We start from the raw sequence: 12,178 nt of genomic DNA on the forward strand, positions 1-12,178 counted from the left end.
GAACATTATTACTTTTTTCTTATTGATAAACACAAGACGCAAAGATTGAGTAATCTGCAGTCACACAACTAAATGGCAGAAGTAGGCCTGTAATCCAGGGTTCCTGATTCTAACCTATGAATTTACTAAGATTGTCTTCCATCCCCTCCAGAGAGGTGCACCTGGGCCTTGTCTTCCTCAGGTTATCAACTGAGTAGTTTAAATGGATTTAAAGTTAGCTAAGGTCAACCTCCGCTAGGCGCATGCGTTCCTTCCTTTTCCCACGGGGTAAGAGACACCACCTCGCTTCCTTCCGCTTTGCGTTTCTTTTGGCCCCAGCGACGCGCCGTCGCTCGGGAGGAGGCGTTCACTAGAGGAAGTGATGGCGACTGGGACGCCAGATTCTCAAGCGCGATTCGGTCAGTCTGTGAAGGGGCTCCTCACAGAGAAGGTGAACACCTGTGGTACGGACGTCATCGCGCTCACTAAGCAGGTGCTGAAGGGCTCCCGGAGCTCCGAGGTGAGCTGAGAGTGGACTTTCCGGCCCAATACCCCGGGGGCCCCGAGTCTTCCATAGCTGTGGGAAGGGGGATCGCGTTTCCTCCTGGGAATTGTAGGCTGTGACCTGCTCTGCCGAGGAGTAGAGCTCGTTCGCGAAGGGCGCGTGTTGCATTCTGGGGTGTGTAGTCTCGGTGGGATTAGCGTTGTAGGGAGGGAAAGAAATGAGCCGGTGGGAATCCGCTGTAAAGTGGAGATTGCCACAGAGCAGCGGAAAAGGTAGTGGTCCCAGCCAGTTCCTAATTTGTTTCATGGGGTTGGTGTTTCTAGGGAAGGAAGATCTTTCTCTTTCTGCCTCCCAAATTCAGCATGGTTTTGCCCTCAACATCTCACATTCTTTCCACACGTTTGTGGATCGTCTATGGATTTGTTCTTTTCTGATTTGTCTTTCTGGCCACATTCTTGGTTTTCTGTCTCTTAGATTAGCTTTCTCCTTTGCCCCGATTTCCCCTTCATCCTCTAGCTGTTTCCATGAATGGAGTCATATGATGACTTTTCACACCAGAAAGTTTTATGTATGTTCACTTTGTATCCAAAAAAAAAAAAAAAAAAAAAAAAAAAAAAAAGACCTATTTATTGTACTCTTAGATATTCACCCATGAGAAATGAAAATATATGTCCACACAAAGACTTGTACATGTGCATAGTACCATTATCCATGGTAGCTCCAAACTGGAAACAACCCAAATGTCCATTGATAAGTGAATGGACAAACAAAATGGTTCTGATGGCTCAGCCATTCCACTCCTAGGTTTTTGTTTTTTAATTTTTTTTCAACGTTTTTTATTTATTTTTGGGACAGAGAGAGACAGAGCATGAACGGGGGAGGGGCAGAGAGAGAGGGAGACACAGAACCGGAAACAGGCTCCAGGCTCCGAGCCATCAGCCCAGAGCCTGACGCGGGGCTCGAACTCACAGTCCGCGAGATCGTGACCTGACTGAAGCCGGACGCTTAACCGACTGCGCCACCCAGGCGCCCCTCCACTCCTAGGTTTTTATGCAAGAGAAATGATTACATGTTTCTCTTTTTGTTACGCATATAACGTCTTATCTAAGTTCCTGTTTTGGTTTCTTTAAACTGGAACAACATCTTAAATACGCCTGTGAAACAATCTGAGTACAAAGTCTTTAGATATTTGTGAATTTCTTCTATAGACCTTTACCATTGTCTTGCTCATAATTAACTCAATAGCAGTGTCTCAACTGCTTATCTTCAAGTATTGCTTATTTTCAACTTAGTTTGCATAATAACAGTAACTCTGTCCTTAACTCCTATTTCATCAGTTTCTATATTGTTTTATTAAGTTATGTAATTGTAGTAACAAGCATAATATGGCCAGAAGCTTTTGGACTTGCATGTGAATATTCATAACAGCTTTATTCGTATTAGTTTAGGGTCCAGTAGAATTGTCTTTACAGAATTACCTTTCATTTTATGCCCTTAGCTTTGATTGATAGAGACTACAAGAAACAGCTGTATGAAGAAGCATTTACTAGAATACTATTATTGAAGTCACTGATTTGGTGATCCCGAGTATGTTTTGTGTGAGGTTACACATTATATACTCATTTTAGGATTCAGTATCAGAGGAAAGTCTATCTCTTTTTGAAGAATTGTTATGTTGTTTTTTATCAAATGAGAATTATGGACTTGAGGTGTTTCACTTTTTGCCTTGGATGCACAGAGGTTCTTACATCAGTTTTAGTGGGAGACACATTTACTTCCTTCTCCTTTTAATGACTTTTACATTCTGTGTTTTTTTTTTTTAAAGTGTGTGGGTGTGTATACACACACACACACACACAATTAGGTATAAATTGCCTTGAATCTTTTTGGAGGAGAAACAAGGTATAAATACATAAGTTTAAAAAATAGTGTTCATAGTTTTTTTTTTTAATGTTTATTTTTGAGAGAGAGAGTATGAGTGGGGGAGGGGCAGAGAGAGGGAGACAAAGAATCTGAAGCAGGCTCCAGGCTTGAGCTGTCAGCACAGAGCCTGACGCGGGACTCGAACCCACCAACTGTGACATCATGACCTGAGCTGAAGTTGGACGCTTAACTGACTGAGCCACCCAGGCGTCCCAATAGTGTTCATAGCTAGCCACCAGTATGTATTTGATGGCTTGAACAAATGGCCAAGAAAGAATTCTTGAGATGTCTTTGGTGCAAAAAAAAAGTGATTTTATTAAAGCACGGGGTTAAAGCACAGGGACAGGATGCGTGGGCAGAAAGAGCTGCACTGGGGTTGTGAGGAGATGACTGATAATATACTTTTAAGTTAGTGGGGGTTGGGGATAGCATAAGTCTCTAAGGAATTTGAAAGCAAGGCTTTCAGGACCTTGAGGGGACAGCTGCTGTTAAGATAAGGTTACTTTTAGTCTTTAATAAAACAAAAACATTAAGCAAGTAAGGTAGCCATGAGTTCTTTGAGCAAGGTCATCCTCTGCATGTTTCAGGTGTCTTATCAGTGGGCTGCAAGCCGAAAGGAGATTTAATTTATGTTACTTTTCTCTTGGCTTGCCAACCACCAGTATGTATTGAACATCCATATTCATCATAATAAACTTAACCATGTGCTGGACATTGCTGTGTTTTATGTAGCTTAATTCATTAAATCTTTATTTACATAGAGGAGGTACTTTTCTTACATGGAGGATACAAAGAGGAATTTAATTTGACCAAGGTTACAGAGTAGCTAGGAAGGGGCAGAACTAGGCTGAAACCTAGGCAGACTGGTTCTAGGCCCGCAATCTTGGGCACCACTTCTCATGTGGTAGGAGGTGGTTAAGTGGCCAAAAAGCCATGGTATCACCATTGACTACCCTAATGTCACTTGCTCCTTTCTGTTCCTCCTTGTGTGTTTTTCACATGAGATTCTTCCATAGTAGATTTAGAGTGGGTGCTTAGTGAGTGGTGTGGATTGAATTAAACTGAAATCAGTCCCTCTTTCTGTGAGGATTGACTCATCATCTGTCAATTCTCTGACTTTTGCCTTTTATTGGATCTCTTACATGGTACTTATCACATACCATATTGACTTTTCATATAGTTACTTACGTATTTTTGCCATTTCCTTTACTAGACTATAGATAATTTGGAGTATCTTATTGATTTTCTTTTTTTGTCTTTTTTTTTTTGTAGTATATATCAGTACTGTACTTTATTCCTTTTTAAGACTGAATAATATTGCATTGTATGTATATACCACATTTTGTTTATCCATTCATTTGGTGATGGAGATTTGTGTTATTTCTACCTTTTGACTTTGTGACTATGCTTCAGTAGACATGTGCATATAAATATCTATTTGAGACCCTGCTTCCAATTATTCAGGGTATTTACCTAGAATTATAATTGCTGGATCATATTCACATGGTAATTTTATGTTTAACTTTTTGAGGAACCACCATGCTGTTTAGCACAGTGTACCATTTTTATCTATCTGTTTATTTTTAGAGAAAGAGAGCTAGCACGAGCAGGGGAGAGGGGCAGAGGGGGAGAGAGAGAGAGAGAGAGAGAAAGAGAGAGAGAGAGAATCTTAAGCAGGCTCCATGCTCAATGTGGAGCTTGATGTGGGGCTCCATCCCATCACCCTGGGATCGAGGGTTAGAGGCTCAACTGACTGAGCCACCCAGGCACCCCTCATTTTTTATCATAGCCATCCTGATGGGTATAAAGTGGTATTGATTTGCATTTCCCCAGACGAGTGATGTTGAGCGTGGTTCTTGATCTTATTGGCCATTTGTATATCTTCTTTGGAGAAATGTCTGTGAAGGTCCATTGTCCATTTCAACATTGGATTTTTTATTTGAGTTGTAGGAGTTCTTCATGTATTCTGAATGTTAATCCCTTATCAGATATTATTTGCATATGTTTTCTCCCATTCTGTGAGTTTCCTTTTCATTTTCTTGATAGTGTTTTGAGCTCAGTGAACTGAATCTCCTAGAGAAACAATGCCTTAAGTGTTTACAGTTTATTTTCACAGAACAACCTCTGCTTCTGATTTTTTGGGGTCTAGTGGCAATTGTCTTCTCCAGGAGGGTATTCCTTTCTGTTCCTTAGACTTTCTTCTCCATCTCTTTGATTTGATATCGATGTAGCCCAAATTGTTTCAGAACCACAGGGCACCTCCTTGGGGTCAGTCCTGAGGGAAAGGAGGCTCTTAATCTCATTGTAGACATGCAGCCTGATTTTCAGTTTCAATCCTTCTTGGCCCTTAGGGCATTGCTTCTCTTTTCAACAGTCTCCATGTGGCTGTTTTGTTTGATTCGCTGACAATTTCCACGTGTAAAGCTCTCCTTCCACAGCATTCATGTAATAAATATTTATTGTCTGCTATGTGCCAGGAACTATTCTAGGCGTAAGGGAGAGAGTGGTACACAAAACGAGCAGACCCTGTGCTTAGGAAGCTTACATTTTGGTGAAGAGACAGATAAACAAATGAACCAAAAACTCAGGTGGTGGTAAATATTACGAAGAAAAACTAAGCTGGGAGTAGAGGGTGATGAAAGGGTTTTCCTTAAATAGGGTGATCAGGGAAGGGCTCTCTGAGGAGGGGACACTTGAGCAGACACTTGAATGAAGTCAGGGAGCAAGCCACGTGGACGGCTGGAGGCAGAGCGTTCCAAGTAGAATAAGTGGCAAATGCAAAGGCCTTGAGATGGGAATGTGTGTAGGGTGTGCAAGGAGGCCAGTGTGGCCGGAGCACCGAGTGGGGAAGCACGTGCCAGCCTGTGCCCTCAGCACAATGAATGCATATGACTCTTAAGCTCCTTCTGTGTGTGCCTGCATGTGTCCTCCAGTCCAGTTGTGTGCTGAGTAAAGGGTCCGGTGTATTTATCCTAAACCTGTGTAACGTGTATGCCTACTATTGTAACCACATTATTTAACGCAATAATATGGAAAATGATTAACTAGAATGAAAAAAAAAAGAGGGATGGTATTGCTATGAAAACTAAGCTGAAAAATCTTGTTGAAGACGAGGAGCTGACAAATAACTCAGTAACAATACTTGCTGAAGGTGAATAGCTAAGATTGCTGTTGAGTTACTTATGAACAAAACAATGGTAACAGCCAAGGGGGAAATACTCAAGACGTTGTTCCACTTTAAAGAAGCCCAACCCGGACATCTTCGGTGGTGGGTTATGATGTGTTATGTGCGTGGTTGGTTTATGCAAGAAAATGATGCAGAATGCCCATGGATGCATCTGTCATCAGAGAAGGGGCCTTGGCCCTGCATTGCAACAGCTCCTGCTTTCCACGAATCGTGAGTCTCCTCGAGTCTATCTTCTAAATGATCGCTCCTCCCACCCCCTTTAACTGCCACTTCCGTGGCTCAGGCTGCTTTCCTTGCTTGCCTAGACTATGGCAGCGTTCTTCCAACCATTCTCTCTGCCTTCAGTCCCCACTCCACTCCATCCTGCTAGCAACACTTCAAACACAGTAAATCCGATCAGGCTGGACCTTTAGTCTCAGCTTAGAAGTCACTTCTTTTAGGAAGTCCTCCCTGAACTTCTGCCCCTGTAATGGGTCAGACACCCCACCCCCCCATGCTCTCAGGTCATCTGGTGTTTCCCCATAAGCAGTTACCACAAGGTATTGTAGGGCCTGTGTCTTCTTTGTAACACCACATTGTGAGTCCTGTGAGAACAGGGGCTATGTCTCTCCCTGGTGGATCTGAGCACTTAATAAACATGCGGTGACTGACTGAGTGAATGAATGAGGAAGATTCTGTTCGAACCTTGTCTTTCTGCCATCAGTTTGTCAGTCACTGTCTCCCATCTGTAGGACTTTGGAATTTGCCACTTAAAAGTGGTCATAGGGAGGGAACAGGCACTCTGATACATTGTGGATGGGGATGCAAAATGGTATAACCCTAATGGAGGGGAATTTGGCAGTATGTAGCAAAACTAAAACCCTCTGATCCAGCAATCACAGTCATGATTCTGTGAGTCTATCCCAAAGATACTATAGCAAAAAGACACCAAGATATATAAGATATTTTTTGTAATGCTGCTTATAATAGCAAAGACTGGAAATAGCTCCAAAGTCTACCCCAGACGACTAGTTGAATAATCTTACAGTGACATTTCTGTATTTCTTTCTTTATTTACTCACTCACTCACTCACTCACTGACATTTTAGAGAGAGAGCACATGAGCAGGGGAGAGGGGCAGGGGGGAAGAGGGAGAGAATCTCAAACAGGCTCCACGCCCAGTGCAGAGACTGACACTGGACTTGGTCCCATGATGCTGGGATCATGACCTGAGCCGAGATCAAGAGTTAGATGCTCAACTGACTGAGCCACCCAGGCTCCCGGCTTACAGGGACATCTGTGGAGTGGAGTACTCTGCAGCCGTAGAAGAACAATGCACAGATGCGGTATATGTTGCTGCAGATCTGTCTCAACATACATTTTCAAGTGAAAATAGCAGGGCAGAGAAGAGTGCATGTAGAAGGTTACATTCTAAATAAGGAGAGGAGATTATATACATATGTCCACTTTTAAAAAGAAACAATGGGAAGATAAACCCAAAACTAACACACACACACACACACACACACACACACACACACACACACACTTTTAAAAAATTGATCAGGCTCCTTGCCCAGCATGGAACTTGAACTCACAACCCTGAGATCAAGAGTCACATGTTCCACCAACTGAGCCAGCCAGGTGTCCCTAAAAAAAAAAATATTGATGCGTAAGGGAGAGAGAATGGAGAGGGGAAGGGACAGGGATGGAAGGTCTTATTTTACTGCTTTGACTTTAGAAGCACATAAAGGTTTATTAATTTTAAAACAAAAATGGAGATAAAAAGCAGTTGCTGTGGGGGAAATTATCTGGGAGCTGTAGCAGGGCTGGTGCTTCTGGTGAATTTGAGGTCATTGGTCCACTTTTCATCAGAATCTCTCTGACCCAAGGGAACAGGGACAGTGGGTAGGACACATAGTAGTAGCTCTTCTTACGTGGTTGGACTTAATGTCTTCCAGGAACAGGGTGCGACAATAGGCCAGAAACTTCTGTCGATCTCCTCTTGGCTCTCAGTGCCCACTGAGTCACATCTTTGTGGCCACAGGCCACCCACCCAAATCAGAGCTCAGCTTTTGTGCTGTCAGGGCCCAGCTATCAGCTATGGGAACTCATCAAAATCTGCATCCACATTTATTTCCTCCTTCCTTCCTTCCTTCCTTCCTTCCTTCCTTCCTTCCCTTCCCTTCCCTTCCCTTCCCTTCCCTTCCCTTCCCTCCCCTCCCCTCCCCTCCCCTCCCCTCCCCTCCCTTCCCCTTCCCTTCCTTTTCCTTCTTCCCTTCCCTTCCCCTTCCTTCCTTCCCCTACCCTTCTTCTCCCTCCCTCCCTCCCTCCCTCCCTTCCTTCCTTCCTTCCTTCCTTCCTTCCTTCCTTCCTTCCGCTTTCTCTCTCTCCCTTTTAATTGAAATATAGTTGACATACAATGTTACATTAGTTTCAAGTTTACAACACAGTGATTTGCAACTATGCCTATAGTTGTGCCCACTGTAAGTGTAGTTACATTTTCTCCTTGTCTCTGCCTGGCCTGTCAGCCATCCTTCGTGTGATGCTTTCCCGTTTCAGCCCTGAGCTTCTTGTAAGGCCTTTTTTGTTCAGTGTCTCTCATTCCATTTCTAAACAGCTGTATTCTTATTATCCTTTTTAGCTCTACCCTAGTTGCTACCCCCTCACTCCACCCCACATCTCAGATTTGTCTTTAAGAAACCAAAAGGTTAAGTTCTCACTGGGCCCGTGGAGCCAAAGTTTTCTTTGCAGATTTCTTTCAGCACTTGGCTAAGAAGGTACGTGAGGAGCTCTGCAGTTCTGGAGCTCTTGATCTCAGAGGTGGAAAAGAGGTGGAGCCCATGCCACAATGGCCAGAGTGACCATGAAGTTGGATTTTCAACGTGAACAAATGGAAAATTATCCTCTGTTACACTTCGAGTTTTTGTAATTGTGGGGGGCGGGCAGGGGAGGAGAGAGGGCGGCGGTGTAACAGCTGCAGAGAGAAGATGACAGGAAGTTCGGAGATTTTGATTACCACTTTATTTTTGTCTTCCAGCTGCTAGGTCAGGCAGCTCGAAACATGGTACTACAGGAAGATGCCATCTTGCACTCAGAAGATGTAAGAAACACTTCCTTTTATGATTTGGGTTTTATATACATAATTTGTGTGGCTACAGGAAATGGAATGTATATATTTCTCTTTTTGTGTGTGTTGTTGTTTTTTAATGCAGAGTTTAAGGAAAATGGCAATAATAACAACACATCTCCAATACCAGTGAGTATGCCCTCTCCAGTGACTACTTGCTACAAAATCATTATCCTCAGGCGGCCCCCTGTGGCCTTTGTTCTTCAGCACATTTTCCTGTGAAGGCAGGAGTAAAAGTGGGCTTAGTCAAGGTTGAGCTCCTTCTGGAAAAGATGGCTGAGACTGCAGAAGAGGTTGGGGTGTGGGGTGAGATCAAGAACCGGAACTACCTCTGGTGAGCCTCTCTGTACCTCTTTGAGGGCTCCTCAGAGGGAGAGACTGTAAGCCCCCTGAGGGCAGGGCCCACACCAGGACCACGTCACCACGGTGCCTGGCACCCAATAGGCACCGAGTCGGTATTTGTTGACTACCTGTGCCCAAGGTCTCTCCTGGGGAGTCTGCTCTTGCACTAGGGGATCAAGTGTAACTCTGACCTGTATCCCATAGTCTCACGTATGACCCAGCCCCGGCTACATATAAATGATCCCGGAGACTTTGAAATGTAGAGAACCCCTTCTCTGTTGTAATTTTGGATAAAATTATAGTTAGCTTTTCGTCATATTTAATTTTGCTTTATATTTTATATAGTTGATATTATACTTATGTACCTACTGTACGGTTAAGAGTTCAACCCTTGATATTTAGACAGCTAAATGTTCGTTCTTGGGGTGTGCGCATATCAGGTGTGTGACCACTAGGTTGCACATTGCGGACTGAACGTGAGCCATGCACGTGCATGGTTTTTGCACCACCTCCCTTGATCTGATAGGGTATCGTTACCTGTTTAGGTTTAGAATCCTTCTTTTTAGCAACCCTGCACTCAGATGTTGAAGAGAGCTTCAAGAACACAGTCTTAGGCTAGAATGAACAGAAATCCAGAATGTGACAGAAGCTGGAGATTTATTCTGCCTGTGTATATCTAGCCAGAAGTTGCACTAGTCTTCTGAGATTTTTTATGTTTATTTTCCTCTTTCCTTTTCTGATTTAGGCAAGAAGCTATTCAGAAGAAGTAAGTAACCCCAAAGGTAGGGGACTTGGGAGCAGGGAGCAGCAACTAAAGCAGGCTGCAGGGAGTTCTGCTTGCGGGCTGAGGATCAGTGTGAAACCCTGGTTGACATATGCCCTTAAATTGACATATGCTCTGGGATAGCTTATTCGGGGTATAAAGAAGACAGTACAGTTGACCTTTGAACAATATAGGTTTGAATTACACAGTTCCACTTACACACAGATTTTTTTTTATAAATACAATATAGTATTGTAAATGTATTTTCTCTTATGATTTTCTTTTTTTTTTAAATATTATTTTTATTTTGTGTGTGTGTGTGAGAGAGAACAAGTGTGCCAGCGGGGGGAAGAGCAGAGGGAGAGGGAGGGAGAGAATCTTAAGCAGGCTCTCCATGAACACAGAGCCTGACTCAGGGCTTGATCTCTGTCATGAGATCATGACCTGAGCTGAAACCAAGAGTCAGATGCTTAACCGACTGAGCCACCCAGGTGCCCTGTCTTCCTTATGATTTCCTTCCATTCTTCCTTCCTTCCTTCCTTCCTTCCTTCCTTCCTTCCTTCCTTCCTTCCTTCCTTCCTTTTTCTTTCTTTCTTTCTTTCTTTCTTTCTTTCTTTCTTTCTTTCTTTCTTTCTTTCTTTCTTTCTTTCTTTCCTTCCTTCCTTCCTTCCTTCCTTCCTTCCTTCCTTCCTTCCTTCTTTCTTTCTTTCTTTCTTTCTTTCTTTCTTTCTTTCTTTCTCTCTTTTCTTTCTCTTTCTTATTCTTCCTTCTCCTTCCTTCCTCCCTCCCTCCCTCCCTCCCTCTTTCTTTCTTTCTTTCTTTCTTTCTTTCTTTCTTTCTTTCTTTCTTTCTTTCTTTCTTTCGGAGAGGCAGAGAGAGAGAAAAGAGAGAATCCCAAGCAGGCTCTGCACTGTCAGCTCAGAACTCACGAGATGTGAGATCATGACCTGAGCTGAAATCAAGAGTCGGATGCTTAACTAACTGAGCCACCTACACATCCCCTTATGATTGTCTTAATAACATTTTTTCTTTAGCTTACTTTATTATAACAGTGTAGTAGATAATACATATACAACATATGTGTTAATTGACTGTTTCTGTTACCAGTACGGCTTCTGGTCCACAATAGGCTATTAGTAGTTAAGTTTTGGGGGAGTCGGGTTATATACTGATTTTGACTGTGCAGGATATCAGCGCCTATATATCCCCTATGTTGTTCAAGGGTCGACTGTATATTTCAAAGGTATACAGTAGGTCAATTCAGTGCTAGTAAAGGCTTTCTAAAAATTACAACGTGTAGAAGCCACCCTTAATGAATAGAAAACCTTCTACATTGATAATATTCATTAAGTAAATTAAATGTGCTGAAGTCAGTAAACAGTCTTGTTTTTTTGAGTGGATTAAATCTGTCCCTTATAACATTGGTTATCTCTAACTGGTTTTACAAACCCTTTTTTTTTCTTTTCTTTTCTTTTTTTTTTTTTACAAACCTTTTTTTCATAGTTTAAACTTCTGGGACCCTAGAGGACCAATATAAATTTTGATTTAGCTTCGGGAGTACTTCTGTGTTAAAGTACAAACTGAACAAAGAGAGGTCTTTATTGCTCATTCCAGATAAACCTTTTTCTCTTTTCTAATTTCTAGTGTTGAGCAGTCTTCTGATCTACAGGACCAGCTGAATCATCTGCTGAAATAGTGCAGCTTGTAAGAGGGCAAAAGCACTTCTGTGCCGACACTGAGAAGGAAATCTTTTACTTAACCACTGTGCTATGGGTTTGACTTTCCATTTTCTTCTCCAAAAGTTAAGTTAGAACAGATTTGTGATGGTGTATAATTCCCCCTGAAAGAAGCTAGGTGGTTGAATTTTGGAAGTACTTCTTGAAGCAGAGTAACCCATGGTCTTACTGAATTTTTTAATTGCTCTGTTTAGTTTGGTGTTAAAGTAAAATTAAAAGAGGTCTTAGTTTTTCCCCTAGAACTTTTATATGTCAAAAGCCACATCAACTAAATATGATCCTTAAGCAAATACTGAATAATGTTTTAAATTCAGAATTAAGGGGGCGCCTGGGTGGCGCAGTTGGTTAAGCGTCCGACTTCAGCCAGGTCACGGTCTCACGGTCCGTGAGTTCGAGCCCCGCGTCAGGCTCTGGGCTGATGGCTCAGAGCCTGGAGCCTGTTTCCGATTCTGTGTCTCCCTCTCTCTCTGCCCCTCCCCCGTTCATGCTCTGTCTCTCTCTGTCCCAAAAATAAATAAACGTTGAAAAAAAAATTAAAAAAAAAAAAAATAAAATTCAGAATTAGGGATTCTATTGTGAAAACATAGGACTAATTAATATTCTTTTTTAAAGACTTTTTTTCTTTTAATCATAC

General features: G+C 42.5%; 1 protein-coding gene across 1 annotated transcript; it reads left to right on the plus strand.

Annotated features, from left to right (window-relative positions):
- Positions 1-301: 301 nt before the first annotated feature.
- Positions 302-11,860, plus strand: BORCS7 (BLOC-1 related complex subunit 7). Its single transcript, XM_015063073.3, has 5 exons — positions 302-499; positions 8,614-8,676; positions 8,789-8,832; positions 9,791-9,811; positions 11,453-11,860. Exons 1-5 carry the CDS (start codon positions 362-364, stop codon positions 11,502-11,504), a joined length of 318 nt encoding a protein of 105 aa, XP_014918559.1. The 5' UTR covers positions 302-361; the 3' UTR covers positions 11,505-11,860.
- Positions 11,861-12,178: the final 318 nt, after the last annotated feature.

Source organism: Acinonyx jubatus, chromosome D2 (genome assembly GCF_027475565.1).
Source record: "Acinonyx jubatus isolate Ajub_Pintada_27869175 chromosome D2, VMU_Ajub_asm_v1.0, whole genome shotgun sequence".
In the NCBI taxonomy this organism is placed as follows: domain Eukaryota; kingdom Metazoa; phylum Chordata; class Mammalia; order Carnivora; family Felidae; genus Acinonyx; species Acinonyx jubatus.